The sequence below is a fragment of the Podarcis raffonei genome, chromosome W (assembly GCF_027172205.1).
Source record: "Podarcis raffonei isolate rPodRaf1 chromosome W, rPodRaf1.pri, whole genome shotgun sequence".
Taxonomy (NCBI): domain Eukaryota; kingdom Metazoa; phylum Chordata; class Lepidosauria; order Squamata; family Lacertidae; genus Podarcis; species Podarcis raffonei.
The window spans coordinates 9005105-9021315 of NC_070620.1; the positions used below are offsets into that span (position 1 = coordinate 9005105).

General features: G+C 43.8%; 1 protein-coding gene across 8 annotated transcripts in view; it reads right to left on the reverse strand.

Moving 5' to 3' along the window:
- LOC128406015 (far upstream element-binding protein 3-like) overlaps positions 1 to 14413 on the reverse strand; it is a 332867-nt gene extending 318454 nt beyond the window's left edge. For all 8 annotated transcript variants that reach the window (XM_053373066.1, XM_053373069.1, XM_053373070.1 and 5 more), the window contains exon 1: positions 14197 to 14413. In XM_053373066.1, the coding sequence (XP_053229041.1) occupies positions 14197 to 14286 (90 nt within the window). In that variant the 5' untranslated portion in view covers positions 14287 to 14413. The remainder of the gene's footprint in view (positions 1 to 14196) is intronic.
- Between the last annotated feature and the right edge of the window lie 1798 nt (positions 14414 to 16211).

The window sequence follows — 16211 nt, forward strand, 5'->3', positions numbered from 1 at the left end:
CTAATTTCGAACACTGTTTGAACCTTAGAAGGTATTTTGCTTTGCTGCTCAACCTGCTAAGATTTATGAGTGTTTTGGGACCGCCTCTCCTGGTATGCCCCACGGAGGACCTTACGGTCTGCAAATAATAATGTCTTGGAGATCCTAGGCCTCAGGGAGATTAGGCCGGCCTCGACCTTTTTTCCTTCTTGTGGGGAGCCACCACTGCTACAGCCATCTATTATTTTTGTATTTGCATTTTTATTTTTAATTCCCTTTCCTTGTTTTTAAAAATATTTCTCAATAGGTTTTTCCCTCCCCCCAATTTTTTCTGATCGTTAATAATTAAAATGACGGTGCCCAGAAGAGACCCCTAAGCCAACATAGGCCACTGTGAAATAAACTGGATGTCCAGCACGCTTCCGCTACGCCTCTGGACTTCTCCCAGCTGCCAGCAGAGCATCGCGAATAGCGGTGTGTGCTCTGTGTGGGTGCAGAAATAACAGATTTAGGAAGAAGCTGTGTACGGACTAGAAGCTTTATTTACAGCAGAGCAAAATAACTCATTCCAGGAGTGAGCCGGCATGGCTGCCTCCCCCTCAGAGCAAAAACCCAGAAGTAACTTGGCTCACACACAAAGAACATTCCAGTATGTGAACACGCCCCCAGAGGACAGGACTACAGACAGAGCTATTAACCCTGTAAGCTCTGATTCTCCTCACAGCCACTTCCTGGGATTGCCGCTTCACCCCTGACTGTTCTTTTTTAATTTTAATTTTATTATTCTCTTTAATTTTTTAATTTTCTCATTTTTAAAAAATTAAATAGGGAAAAAAGAGTAAAACAAAAATCTGAGTCCCCTTTTTGTTTGCCAGTGGTTTTTTGGGGGGAGTCCTTCCTCCCCCTGCTCCATTACGATCACCATCCTCTTTTAAAACAAAACTTTCTACTCCATACTATTGTTATTGCAACTGTTATTTTCCCCTTCCTCTCCCTTTTTTTCTTTCCTTTTTCTCTCCTCCCCCCCCCTTTTCTCTTTAAAGAGAATACACACACACACACATTTTATTTTATTCTTTCCCTCTTGATACGGAAGGGGGGGCATGTCTTCTTCACCTTCTTCTTCACTACAATATATCCATTTATTTCCATTTGTCAATGTCAAAAGGGACTAAAATCTATAAAATTCATAGAAAATCAACGTGCCAATTTGCTCAATTTCTCTAGGACTCCATGACACCTCCCCTGTCCTCCATAATCCCTCAAACAAGGTGTCAAGACCCTAATCCTGTCAAATCACTCTGCCAAGCCTTTCCTCCGGGCAATGCCAGGTGACAGAATATGCATACATGGACCATTGACTTCTCATCACCGGTACTCAGGAAGTGGTTATCTGCGCATATCTCCAGCTCTGCATATTCCCCCCTCCCTCCTCCATATGTTAATCCGGTGTAACCCAACCTCTCCTTAATGTATTCATGATGTAATCTGTGTAACCCAACCTCTCCTTAATGTATTCATGATGTAACCTGTGTAACCCAACCTCTCCTTAATGTATTCATGATGTAACTGGGATGTATTTTGCACTGTATTCTGGGACATGGAGGGAAGTTTCAAAAGTTCATGTCACCCCTCTCTCGCTGTTCAATCTCGCCTTGAACCTGTTGCGCAATAAACTTGGATCTTCTGCAGTTTGCTCCTGTGCCCAGCTGAGCTCATTTCCGCAGGACCCAGATTTTACCGTAACACCTCTCAAAGGGGTTTTCTACATATATTTTATTTTATACTTTTATCACTTGGTACATATACCAGGGATGTCCAACAAGTAGATCGTGATCTACCGGTAGATCCCTGGCTGATCTTGGTAGATCGTGGGATCTTTATCGTGTACAAAAAGTTACGGGGTGGTGGTGGAGAGCTCAACAACTCTTGGCAATCCACCCACCCACCCCATGCACACTCCTCCTCTCTCTAATGACAATGGGTAGATCACTGCCAGATTTTTTTATACTGGGAGTAGATCACAGTCTCTTCGGAGTTGGACATGCCTGATATATACTACTTCCAGGTACTACCACTTCAACATCTTCAGTTGTTTCTTTTCCTTTTTCCTTTCTGGTTTTGTTTGTTTTTTGCTCTTTGTTTTTTGCTTTCTCTTTCCTTCCCTCTTAACTCTTAAATCTCCTACCCCCTCCCTCCCCTCTTTTCTCTTCTTCCCCCTCAACAAATAATAATAAAAATCACAGACCTACACACATATATCTCCCGACCCACTTTCAATAGCAACCCACCAACCCTCTTTGTGGCCACTCACTTCATACTATACTATCACTGCAATTATTTATCATTACTATTACCCCCCCTCATCTATTTCTCTCTCCTCTATTTCTTCTTTATATTTTACTCCATTTTCCCTTCCTTCCCTTCTTTTTCTTCCTTTTCCTCTCTCCCTTGTCTTTGTTGTGTTTTGTGTTGTTCTGCTCCTGAACACAACCTTGCCAGTCTTAAATTCTTAACTCTCTACTACAAATCCCTAACCTCTTTTCCCACCCTTAACTGGATCCCACTCTCCCCCCCCCCATTGTGTGCATGAGCATGTAGGTATGTGCCCACAGGGATATCCACAAATTACCCTCCCCACCCTCCGGCCCCACCCTATTGGTCTCTTGAATCTCTGCCTATTAACCCTTTTATGTCAACTGTTTGTCTGTTGGCCAATTTGTCTGTCTGCTTGTCTGCCCCCTGCTTCACCAACACCGCTGAGGCAACTACAGAAACCCCAGAGAAGCCCTTAAAACACAGCCCAGATGTGACAAAAATGGCCACCTAATTGACTATGTTAGAGAAGAAACAAGAAGGGAGGGCAAAAGGTTTAAGAGGCTACCTTATGTGGTGGCAATGTAAAATTATCAAAAAGGCCTGGGGAAAGACATATAAAAATTTCAAGAAAATGTGGGAAATGATTGTTTAAAAAATTGAAGTTATGATCTTGAGATGTACAGGACTTGATAGATTGTTTGAGGGGAAAACTTTGTTCTGATATACGAGACTGGATGCCGGGCCAAGACCAGCCAGCCCCTATGGAAGGAAGAAGACTCAGCCAAAGAAGATAAAGAAAAAGACTGGTAAAATAAATTACTGAACTATGCAGAACAAATTATTATAAAAAGGGCAACTGTTAAATGCATATTTTTTTAAGCTTTGTGTATATATTATTACATTAGTATAACTTTTAAAAGTCACTTGTACTAAGATGAAGGAGGTTTTAAAATTGGACTGTTAAGTATATAAGATATTATGGACGTGCATGAACAAGTATATTATAATGGAACCAAGAGGGGGAGTGGAAGGAAGTCAACCAAAAAATTATGGTTTAATTTGGTTATGATTTTTTTCTTTTCTGTTTTTTCCATTTTGATATTTTTGGAAAAACAATAAAATTTTATTAAAAAGAGAGAGAGAGAGAATGAATGTAAAGTGTCAGTGTGTGAATTGTACATGACTCAGCACTGAGTCTCAGAGCCAGATGGCTGGAAGAAGGAAAGGATAATGTTATTTTATTTGAATTTGACAAAATGTAAATCTTTGTCAACAATAAAGAAGCTCAATAGAAAAGAAACTGCTGTAAGTTTATGAGAAGAAAACTCAAGAATATATTCTGCGCACACATCAACACACTGTGGTAGCAGGGCTGGGGTGGGAGAGTGCCAGTGCTCTTTCTAGTCAAGTTGTATGGGATCAGTTTTAACCTGTTATCTCAGAGGATGTGGACAGGGTGCTTGGACGAGTAAAAACAACCACCTGTCTTCTTGACCCTTGTCCATCCTGGCTCATAAAAGCACGGGCATGCACACACACACACACACACAGAACTTTATTGTAGTCCATAGACCCCAAATACACAGTACAACAATAGTAAATATCAACAGTTATTAAGGTGTAAAATCAGCCTTGCTAGCCAACAGAGGAGCATTAGCCTGTACATACTGATTTCTGATTTTTACTGCCTCCAAGAGGAATTTTGCCACAGCCAATGTAATAGTATCAAACTTATCCTCAAGGAGAAGCTTAACATAAAAGGATTCAGCAATTCCAGGTTGTTCTGTTGGTACTGGATCGATTAGATGCTGTCTAACCTGTTTATACAGACTACAATACAATAAAATGTGTTCTATACATTCAACTTCCTGGGAACATGGGCACAGCCTATCTTGGCATGGGACACCAGTCAATCTTCACTTCAGCACTTCAGAAGGGAAAAATCTGGCTTTAGAAAACAGAAGGTGATAGTTAGAGACGGTCAAATTTTTAAGGTAGGGAGATAATTAAAAAAACCCTGCAGGGCCACAGGTCCCGTGAGCAAGATTGTAAATCACTAAAGACAGTATTCCCATAACCTCTGTTTCAGTTTTGACAGCAGTATCATACCCCAGGTGTGTAAGAAAAGATGGTGAAAGACCTATCAAGGAGGCCTTACGCACCATGGTTTTTGACCAGGAGCTGATGTATCAAATGAAGGAGTAGACCGTTCCCAAGGCCATACACACTGATTCTTAGCCAATATTTCATAGCACTCCACCAGGCCTTAATTGAAAATGGACCTTCTGTTTCCAACAGAAGTATCAAATTTGGTACACAATTTAATACCTGAAGTAAGGAAAGGACCTCAGAAACTTTAACTGAAATGTATCAAGCTTGAGAAAAGAGCCCTTGTACAAAATGTTGGCAGCATATAAGAGTTGTGATGCAGATTTCGCATTAAATACTTTAAAGGTGTACTGACCTCCCTGTGTATGAAAGAAACAGAGAATTGCCAGTTTGCTTACCTCTGCTACTTGGGATGTAATCAACCAATGGGTGTTCCAAGACTTTGTGAGGTGAAAGATTCCTAAATACCGAAAGCTTTTGGTCTGTTCAAGGCATGACCGTTGAGGAACCATCTGTTTGAGGAGAATTTATTTCCATAATTTTATATTTTGCATAATTGATTGTGAGGTCATTTTCAGAGAAATAATCCAAAAACTTCCTCAGCTGATGTTTTAACCCAGATTTGGAGCGTGAAAGGATAGCAACTTCATCCGCATACAATAGAAGTGGGGTGCTTCTTATCCCCAGTTTGGGGCAGTGCCCATCTCGACCCATTAGGACTTACTCTAAATCATTTTTTAAAAGATTAAACAATAGGGGGGCAAGAATAAAACCTTGTCTGACCCCTCTTGATATCGTGATTTTGTCAGAGTGTTGCCCCAGTGGGCCGTATCTTACCTGCATGTTACTATCACTATATAAGGCTTTTGTAAGGTATAAGAATCTTTTGTCCTCCATCACTCAATACAACTTTGACTACAAAGGAAGATCTTAGGTCCATAAAGGCCACATAGATTGCCTTGGAGTGGTCTGGTCAGATGTTGAGTAGTTTGCACGGAAAGCAGCTTGGGTTTCGGAGATTATGTTATTATTATTCGATTTGATCAGCTCCTCTGGAATCATCATTGCTCGGGGCCTTTAGGCTCCCGATTAATTCTTCTACTATGACCTTGTTCCATAATGGGACATTTAATACGTCAATAGCAGGACCATCACTTCTGGAGATGGAGTTTGAAGTTTCGGCAAAAATTGTTTTTAAATGATTCTCCCATATATGAGTTGGGATGGTGCACCTGGGGACAGGAGTGTTATTTTTTAACATATTGAAAACCAAGTGCCAGAACAATTTGGGGTCATTCCACACCAAATCACCTGGTGCCATGTATTCTCATGACTCAGATTTTCTTCAATTTTGGGGGGAAGGAAACTTTTTAAAAAAAAAAATTCTCCTGCACCCAATTTTGGACCAAAATATCGTTAAAAATTAATTTGTGGTTATCTCATAGGTATGTACACATAAATTTTTTTTTGAAGAAAATCTGAGTCGTGAGAGCACGGTCGAGTATGAAAAGCAGGTGATTTGGCGTGGAATGACCCTTTAGCATCATTATTTAAGAAATCGTTCAATAGTAAGGACCAGGAATTATGTTCAAGCTGCCTTTTCTTCATTGCTAACAGTGCTTATACTATCTTTTCAATACAAGATAGGTTGGAGGTAAGTAACTTAGGCCAGCTTTACTATACTCTCTGTAAGAGTCCCTAAGATCTTTTTTCTTTCTATGACAAGCATTGATGAACCAGTTACACCCTGTGGAATTAATGGTTTTGTCACCCGAATTTACGCTAGTTGAGACCACATCCTGTAAAAGTTCAATAAGATTATCATATGCCTCAATAGAAGCTTCTACAGATTGACCTTTTTATTTTTTGATCATATTGCTGATTCCAAATTTAGTCTGGCATTAACTGCAGTAGACTGCTTTAGGTAAAGGTAAAGGGACCCCTGACCATTAGGCACAGTCGTGAATGACTCTGGGGTTGCAGTGCTCATCTTGCTTTACTGGCCGAGGGAGCCGGCGTACAACTTCCGGGTCATGTGGCCAGCATGACTAAGCCGCTTTCTGTCGAACCAGAGCAGTGCACGGAAACGCTGTTTACCTTCCCGCCAGAACGGTACCTGTTTATCTACTTGTGCTGCGTGCTTTTGAACTGCTAGGTTGGCAGGAGCAGGGACCAAGCAACAGGAGCTCACCCCATCACGGGGATTCAAACTGCCGACTTTCTGATCGGCAAGCCTCCATCTAGTTCATGGTTTGGCATCCGGACTGGGGGGTGCAAGTTTATGTCCTGGGGTACAATAGAAAGAACCAAGGGCAAATGGTCACTTTCTGTCCTATTATCAATATTAAACAAATTAATTGACATAAGAGCCTTTCTAGTTACCAGGCAATAGTCGACTGTACTTGCTCACTTGCTGGATCATCACCTTGTTGTGGTGAGTGGGCTTGCACATTCCTATGACCCTTGTGTGTGAAGCCGTCGAGAGTCTTGTACTCCCAGCAGGGTCACCCAAGGCACTAAGGTCAAAGGGGAGGAGCTAGACAAAGAATGACCCAAGAAATCCTCAATGGCATAACAGGCGGATGATAACAAGTGGTATGTTACAATGGCTGTGAAGGCGGATGAAGGCTGCAGCAGATAGGAATCTACTGGTCGTCGTGATACTCATGCCATTGGAACAGAGCCAGGGACTTTGGATATAATATACAATTGGAGGATTGGGAAAAGATATGGAAGGAAAATATAAAATTTACAGCATGTACTGCATTAAAAGAAAATGTTATGAAAATGATATATAGATTGTATATTACACCGGCTAAACTAGCGAAAATGTATAAAACATGTAATAAGTGTTGGAAATGTAAAGAAAAAGAAGGGACATTTTACCATATGTGGTGGGAATGTAAGAAATTGAAGGGTTTCTGGGAAATGATATATAATGAGCTGAAGAAGATGTTGAAATATACATTTGTAAAGAAACCAGAAGCCTTTCTTTTAGGAATAACAGGAACCGAGATAAACAGAAGGGACTGTAAACTTTTCCAATATGCTGTAACAGCAGCGAGAATATTAATGGCCCAAAAATGGAAACAGGAGGAACTACCGACCCTTGAAGTATGGAGAATGAAACTTATGGAGTATGCAGAATTGGACAAGCTAACTGGGAAGATTAGATATCAACAAGATCACACGTTTATCGAGGACTGGGGAAAATTTACAGAATATCTGAAAAATATATGTGATGATCAAATAACGCTAGCGGGGTTTAAAGAAGCTCTGTGAAAGTTTGAGGAGTATTGTAAAAAAGAGAACAAGATAGGAAGGGTATATTAAAAGGCAATATTAAATTTAGGGTATGCGTAATAAAAAATTGTAATATGGAAGATTGGCAGAGAAGCTGACGGAAGTCCAAAAGTTGAAATTTGTGAAAATGTTTGATTTGGTTATATGTGTTTAATGGAAAATCAATAAAAAATTATTACAAAAAAAAGGAACAAAGCCTTACTGCGTGCACTGATATACACACATAAAACAAATTCATGCACAGGCGTCTTCCAAAAACCCATCCCCATCCCAAACCCTCAAAGTCCCATGGCGATAGGCAAATGGTAACAGGGGCAGGACCATGAAATCTGGAATCCCCTAGTCATAAACAGGCACATGGGCGGTGGATACAGATTCAGTCACTCTGACTCAAGGAATGAGGCAGTTGAGCAGTTCGGCAGCTAAATCCATGACTGAACAGCCCTATTTAGGATCCACTCTGCTCACCCTGAAAAAGGGGGAGGGGCTAGAAAGGCTGCCCTAAACATAGTCGGCCTCCCTTTTTCCCTGACTGGATTACCATGCCCAGTGGGGTCGTAAAAGACAATTGAACATACAGACTTTGTTGGATAACACAGATAATGAGCGTCCTGAACACAGAATTGTCATCATTGCAAGAGAGTTGTGACATTTTAACATTGATATTGCAGCAGGAGAGGGACAAATGAAGGAAGAAAAAGAGGGCTACACATTGTTCTGGAAAGCTCTACCTGAACAAGAACCTCCAGTACATGGAGCAGGCTTTGCTATAAAAAATGATATTGTGACGCTCTTGTCAGAAGTCCCTACTGGCATTAATGAGCAACTATCAACCCTTCGAATAAACTCGCCAAAAACCAACAGGCCACTATTCTAAGTGCTTATGCACCAACACTGGATGCCGATGAAGACATGAAAGAAAAATTTTACTCTCAGCTGGATACCATCCTATCAGAGATACCTAAGGAGCATAAAATTCTCCTCCTGGGTGACTTTAATGCAAGAGTTGGACAAGATTTTGAACTGTGGCCTGGGACTATTGGGAAAGAAGGAATTGGCAACAGCAACCAGAACAAAATCTTACTTTTGTCGATATGTTGTTATTACCAACACACTCAATAGAAAAATAAATTTAAAATATACTGGGAGGCACCTTCGGTCAAACCACTGGCACCTCTTAGACTATGTAATTGTCCAAGCTGAAGATCGCTCCTTACTAGAGCTATGGCAAGTGCTGATGATTGCTGGGCAGATCACCAATTAATATGCTCCATGATGGCTATCAAGATTATACCTCAACACAGGCTTCAAGGAAGGAAACCAAGCCGCAAAATGAACACTCAAGCGCTTCAAGAGCCCATTAAGCAGGATTGCCTCCGAACAACTCTTAAGGACTATCTGCTTTCGGAATTCCCAAATGACACTGAGGAACACTGGACGAAGCTAAAAACTGTTGAATGGTCACTTTAAAATGCGAAGGTTCATTATTGCTTCACAAGTTGTGTATGTCTTTAAGGGCCAGGGCCAGCGCAAATAACGAGACCCAGTCTTACAGCTGTGAAACACAGCAGGTGCTGCTGAGTTGTGCTAATCAAGCTGTGTCAGCATTTGGGCATAGTATATAAGGAGCAGCACCTAGCTCTCTCCTTACCCTGGGGGATGGGTTGGTGGTTGGGTCATGTTTGTTGTTGATGTATTTAGTGTATAAGGAGTTTTTGTTATTAAAACCTTGTTTAAGTTATTTTTTAGTCCCTTTTTAATGCATGGTCTCCCCAGCAAGCTCTCTGCAGCACTGTTGTTGTTTAGTCGTTTAGTCGTGTCCGACTCTTCGTGACCCCATGGACCAGAGCATGCCAGGCACTCCTGTCTTCCACTGCCTCCCGCAGTTTGGTCAGACTCATGTTTGTAGCTTCGAGAACACTATCCAACCATCTCGTCCTCTGTCGTCGCCTTCTCCTTGTGCCCTCAATCTTTCCCAAATTACTCATCACTTGCGAAGACAGGCAAACTAATGCCAGTGTACTAGAAGAAGCAAAGATCACCAGTGTTGAAGCAATGATTCTTCAACATCGACTTGGTTGGACTGGCCATTTTGTTCGGATGCCTGATTATCACCTTCCAAAGCAAACACTCTATTCCAAACTTTAAAATGGAAAGTGTAATGCTAGTGGTCAACAAAAGAGGTTTAAAGCCTGTCTCAAGGCAAATCTAAAAAAATGTAGTATAAACACCAACAACTGAGAAACACTGGCCTGTGAGTGTCCAATTCGAGAACAGCCTTTACCAAAGGTGTCAGGGGCTTTGAAGACGCTCAAACTCAGGACGAAAGGGAGAAACGTGCTAAGAGGAAGGCATGCTTGGCAAACCCTCACCTTGATCAACTCCCGCCCAGACACCTATGTCCCCACTGTAGAAGGACGTGTTGATCCAGAATTGGCCTCCAGAGTCACTTATGGACTCACTGTTAAAACCATGTTTATGTAAGGCAATCTTACTCAGCTATGAGTAATTGCCAAAGAAGAAGACAATGACTTGATCCCCAGTGATTCCAGATTCAGGTAGGTAGCCGTGTTGGTCTGACGCAGTCAAAATAAAAATTAAATAAAAAATTGTCCAGTAGCACCTTATAGACCAACTAAGTTTGTTCTGGTATAAGCTTTTGTGTGCATACACACTTCTTCAGATACACTGAAGCAGAAGTCACCAGACCCTTATATATACTGGGAGGGTGGGGTGGGGTATTTCTTAGAAGGGTAGTGGGAGATGGGTGATTGGCTTAATGGGTATGGTAAACCTGTTGATGACTGTTAACAACGGTTAACGACTTCAATTAGTCCTACAGGAAAAAGCAAGGGATAGTATGCAGATGACCAAAAATAGCTTTAGCATGTGTAATGAGACAAGAATCCAATATCTCTATTCAGAGCAGGCCTCTCCATAGTTTTCAGTTTACAGAACTGTGCCAGACAAGGGATCCCAGGGCTGGCTTGTAAACTTTGTTTACGCTGCTCAGTCTCTCCGCCTAACAGCTGCTGTGTAGGGTAGCACAGTAGCAACAGCAGCTTTCCAACACATCTTCCAGCCTGTCCCAGAGCTTTAATTCTAGTTGAGGATATTTTGGGATACAGTATTTTTAGTATGCATTGAAGAGAGTGGCAGAGAGGGTGTTTGGAGGCTTTTTAGAAGGTGCACCCTACTTTACGCGATTTCACTTATGCACGTGGGGACCCAGAGCGTAACCCCTGCATAAGTGAGGAGATGCCTGTACTGTTTACAGCTCTAGCTGCTCTATCTCTAGGAGGATATTGTACAGCTGGAGATGGTGTTGTAAAGGGCTACCAGTGTTAGAAACTGGGATAGAGAAGCTATTCGCCACATGACCCCTGGAACCTAGGTTACAGGCACAAAAACAGAATGGCTAATCGCCACCACCCCCCCCAGTTCAGCAGCACTTTATTTTTATTTTTCAAAATGCATGAATTAATACAATTCACATCACTGACGCATTGTTAATATCACATTTTAATAGCAATTCTTAATTGGTCAAAAGCATAAAACATTTGAATAATTAATATTTACAGATACCGGCATATATGTGTTACGAGCAGTTTCACACCAGTTTTGGACACTTAAAGTAATTTGCAATGTTAAGAGAGGTGCTATAAATAAAAGTACTTTCGACATTCATAAGAATTCACTTTGGGCATGCTAACTGCATATGTACAATCTCCCAGAAAGCTGCTCATTAATGATCCATGGGAGGCTGGAAGCAACACTTCCTCTGTTTCCCAGTAAGATAGAAACCAGTCAGTGAAAGTTGCTACTCAAGCTGGTGATTGCAACGTGTGCTTAATGATGTAACTTCCAGCTGCGGGAGAGGTCTCAATCACCTAACTATACATATATATCCTTAAAACTGCCTTTTAAGAATGCAACACCTAACAGTTAAATTCAATTACCTTAAGAATGTGTCTAAAGGCATTTCATACCCTGTAAAGTGCTACATAAATAACAACACAAAAAACATACCTCCAAGTTAGTAGCATGATAGCAAAGGAACTCACCTTCCCTGTGAACTACTTTTTTCTTTATTTCTCAGATCTTTATGGGCTCTGCTGCATTCCTTAATGTAACAACAATATGCTTTCTGCATAAGTACACTTACATCAATAGGCAAAGATTATTAGGACCAAAGAGCAAGGGGAAGGGGTGGGGGAATATCTATCTAAATTAGTCAGACTGAACAGTCGCTGAAATGAGTGTGCTTCCCTACACACACCCCAAGACAGATGGGGGAGACAGAGAGGGAGCACATTTGAAAGGGCAATGGCCAGGTACCTATCCTCCTCACAAATCACAGCTGCCCCTTCATCAGACAGAACAGAGACAAGGGAGAGCAGCCTCCAGCCAGCCCATCGCAGCTCCCAGAATTTCCGCCCTCCCTTCCCCACAGGTGGGCGGGTTTTGCGGCACCAAGCGGGGGTTCACCTGGGCAGGTGCCTCCCACCTGCTTGGGCCAGCCTTTTACCCGCCCTCGGCCAGGGAGGACAGTGGATGGCCGGCCAGGGGTGGGGCAAAGGCCAAAGAAAAGAGGTTGACCCGTTTGTCCAAGCCTCTTTTGGTCTTCTTCCTTCCAGGATACACACACGCGTGCGGTAGTATATACACACACAGAGAAAAGAGTACAGACTGCAGCTGAGCTCTGCAGAGGTGAAAGGGGAGAGGGGAAAACCTCACGCCAATATAGCTGCTAGAGAACCGAAGCTGAGCCACAGAGACATGCTCACACACCCCTTTTTCTTCAGCAGCCCACAATGTTCTGCCACCTCTCTTGCCCTCTTTTTTTGCCCGGCCCTCCCCTATCACAAGACGCCCCCCTTGAGTGCCACAGAACCAACCCAGAAGCAGCCCATTTCGCACTCCCCTTCATGCAACAGTAAGAGACAGAAAAGCATGTGAGGCACTTTTCCCTGCCCCTCAGCACCAGCTCAGTGAATCATGTTGCTGCAGCGGAAGCAGTACTTCCCTTGGGCAGCAACAGATTACTCAGGAGTCAGGCAAGGAGGAATTCTCGAGTCTCAGCAACCACATATGGCACCAGCTAATTTCAACCCCTGAGGGAAACCAAAATTACTGCTGTGTTAAAGCAACTCTTCTGTGAGTACATAAAGGCTACAATGCTTGAGATTCTTTGGTTTATAAAAGTACTGTATTTTTCGCTCCATAAGGCGCACCTGACAAAAAGACGCACCTAGTTTTTAGAGGAGGAAAACTTCTACTGTATGTGACCTCCAGTTTCAGGAGGACACTGTACCTGTTGCTAGGAATCAACATCAATGATGCTATTGCCTTCATGTCTTTCTTAATAATAATAATTTATTATTTATACCCTGCCCCTAGAGATATATTGGAAAGATATTTAAGGTGAGGGGGTATAGCTACATAGCACAGCATCTGCCTGGCGTGCAGAAGGTCCCAGGTTCAATCCACAGTAGTATCTCCAAGTAGGGTTGGGAGAGACACCCTGTCGGAAAACCTAGAGAACCACTGCCAGTCAGTGTAGACAATACTGAGCTAGACAATAAGGACCCCAGTGCTCTGACTCAATATAAAGCATATATGCCTACGTTCCTAGTTTTAAAACAATGGTCCTATTGCTATGTAGTTTGGCCACACACCTGAACAGGGCCAAAAGACTTCCCCACACCTGAGGCACAGCATTCATAGCAATAACCTTTTTCCATGCTGGTCCCTTCTCCCAGCTTTCCCCACCTTCCATATGCCTTTTCCTCCAGGTCTGGTCAAGCCCAGCCCTCTGAGCTAGATGGGCTAATGGTCTGCCACGTTATAAGGCTATGTCTCTATTGAAATCTGCTTTTAATTTAGAACCATGACAACTAGAATCTAAGTTCATTTTTAGCATATGATTCAAAGATCCCAGATTCAATCCTTGGCATCTCCAGGTAGGGCTGGGAATTATCCCCTGCCTGTCAGTGCAGACAACACTGAACTAGAGAGACCCCTCAATGGCCTGACTTATAAGTTAACGTCCTATGATCTTATATTATGGGGAAGGGGTACAGCTCAGTTGCACACAAAAGGTTCCAGGTTCAATCCCCAGTGGCATTTAAGGATAGGACTGGGGAATACTCCCTTCCTGAAACTCTGGAGAGCCACTGCCTACCTGTGCAGACAACTAAGCTAGACAGAAACCAATACTCTGAACTCAGCAAGCTGTGTCAAATATCAAGTCATGTTACTAAGTGGTATAGTTTGGGCCGCACACCTGTCAGGTGCCAAAACTGCTTCCCCGCAACTGAGGCGCGTCCCTTCCCACGCTGACCTCCCTTCTCCCAGGAGGAGGCGTGAGGGGCGACCGTTCCTCACCTCTTCACATAACGCCTCCTCCAGGTTCAGCCCCTCTCCTGTAAAGACCGAGGCGCGGGTCGCTTTGATGAGGTGGGGGACCCACCTCGAGCCTCTTACCTGGCGGACGCGATGCAACGCGTCTACGAAGCATTCACTCTTACCCGCCCCCGCGGGTGCCGCATTCGGCCCCGGAGTCAGCTCCGCCATGACACGCGCACGCTGCCACTGCCTCGGCCACGGTGCAGGCCTCTTCCGCCTCGACCTCCCACCGCCCGGCTTGCTCCTGCCTCAGCCTCTCCGTCCAGCGCCCAGGGACTCAAGTTAGCTTTGCTGGCTTGCTGGCTGGCTGGCTGGCTGGCTGGCTCTCTCTCTCTCTGTCTCTCTCTCTCTCTCTCTCTCCCCGTACCGGAAAAGGAAATCCCATTCGTTTCCGCCAGAAATAGGAAGTAGAACGAGGGAGGGGCGGGTTGAGAGAGAAAGCAGCACTAGGCCTGGGAAGGGAAGGCGTCGGAAGTCCTCCTAGCGGGATCTTCCTTCCGGAGCCAGGGTCACATGGCCGGGGCGAGCTCCGCGTGGTTCGCCAATAATGCCCAGAGTGAAAGGAGCCTGGAAGGAAGGGGTGGAGGGATCGTATTCCTCCTTTAAATTTCATTACTGTATGTAGTAGTGGCATGCTAGCAAGCACACCTGTCGGGTTTGTTTTTACTCTGATTTTAAATCTGTTGACGTCGTCACGTTTTTGTTTGTTTGATTTGGACCAGCTTCAGAATAAAACTTTTTATAGCGTTTCAGGACCTTAGCTATTGGGGGGGGGGCTAGCCTGTTTTTTTGCCCCGGGTGAAGCCTCCAGAGGGGCGCCATTGAGGGTCCAATCCTGCCTGGACTCCCTCCGACGGCAGCCGCTCCTTGCCTCTTCGGAGTCTAAAAGCGTCATTCGGCAGGGAGCTTCCTACCTAGCCAGCTCTAATCTCGGTATAGTCTTTCGTGCATGGAGAGGGATGCTTAATTGCAGTGGGAAGCAGGAAAACTTGGAAGGCCAAAAGTGAACAATCCTCCCACCCATTTCCCCGTTTATTGGCTCCGGAGGCGCCACGACAAGGTTGCAAAAGCGTGATCCGATCGCCAAACTAAGCAGCCTCCCCCCTCCCACTTCCGGGAGAAGAACCCACCCCCGACCGACCCCACCCCCCCTTCTGTGTGTGACACACACACACACACACACACACACAGAGAGAGAGAGAGAGAGAGACTGCATGCTTTCTTGGAATACCGTAAGTGGGAAAGGGTAAAAGGCGGATCCAGCTGATTTTAAACGGATCCTCATAAATTCATATGATATTTTTCATTCAAATTAAATAAAACCACCATTATACTGTAGACCACGTCTTACTCTGTTTGTTGTTGTAGTAGTTTTTTTAAAAACAACAACAGGTGCTTGGATTTGCTTCTTGTTTAGTCGCTTAGTCGTGTCCGACTCTTCATGACCCCATGGACCAGAGCACGCCAGGCACTCCTGTCTTCCACTGCCTTCTGCAGTTTGGTCAGACTCATGTTTGTAGCTTCGAGAACACTGTCCAACCATCTCATCCTCTGTCGTCGCCTTCTCCTTGTGCCCTCAATCTTTCCCAACATCAGGGTCTTTTCCAGGGAGCCTTCTCTTCTCATGAGGTGGCCAAAGTCTTGGAGCCTCAGCTTCAGGATCTGTCCTTCCAGTGAGCACTCAGGGCTGATTTCCTTAAGAATGGATAGGTTTGATCTTCTTGCAGTCCATGGGACTCTCAAGAGTCTTCTCCAGCACCAGAATTCAAAAGCATCAATTCTTCAGCGATCAGCCTTCTTTATGGTCCAGCTCTCACTTCCATACATCACTACTGGGAAAACCATAGCTTTAACTATACAGACCTTTGTTGGCAAGGTGATGTCTCTGCTTTTTAAGACGCTGTCTAGGTTTGTCATTGCTTTTCTCCCAAGAAGCAGGCGTCTCTTAATTTCGTGACTGCTGTCACCATCTGCAGTGATCATGGAGCCCAAGAAAGTAAAATCTCTCACTGCCTCCATTTCTTCCCCTTCTATTTGCCAGGAGGTGATGGGCCCAGTGGCCATGATCTTCGTTTTTTTGATGTTGAGCTTCA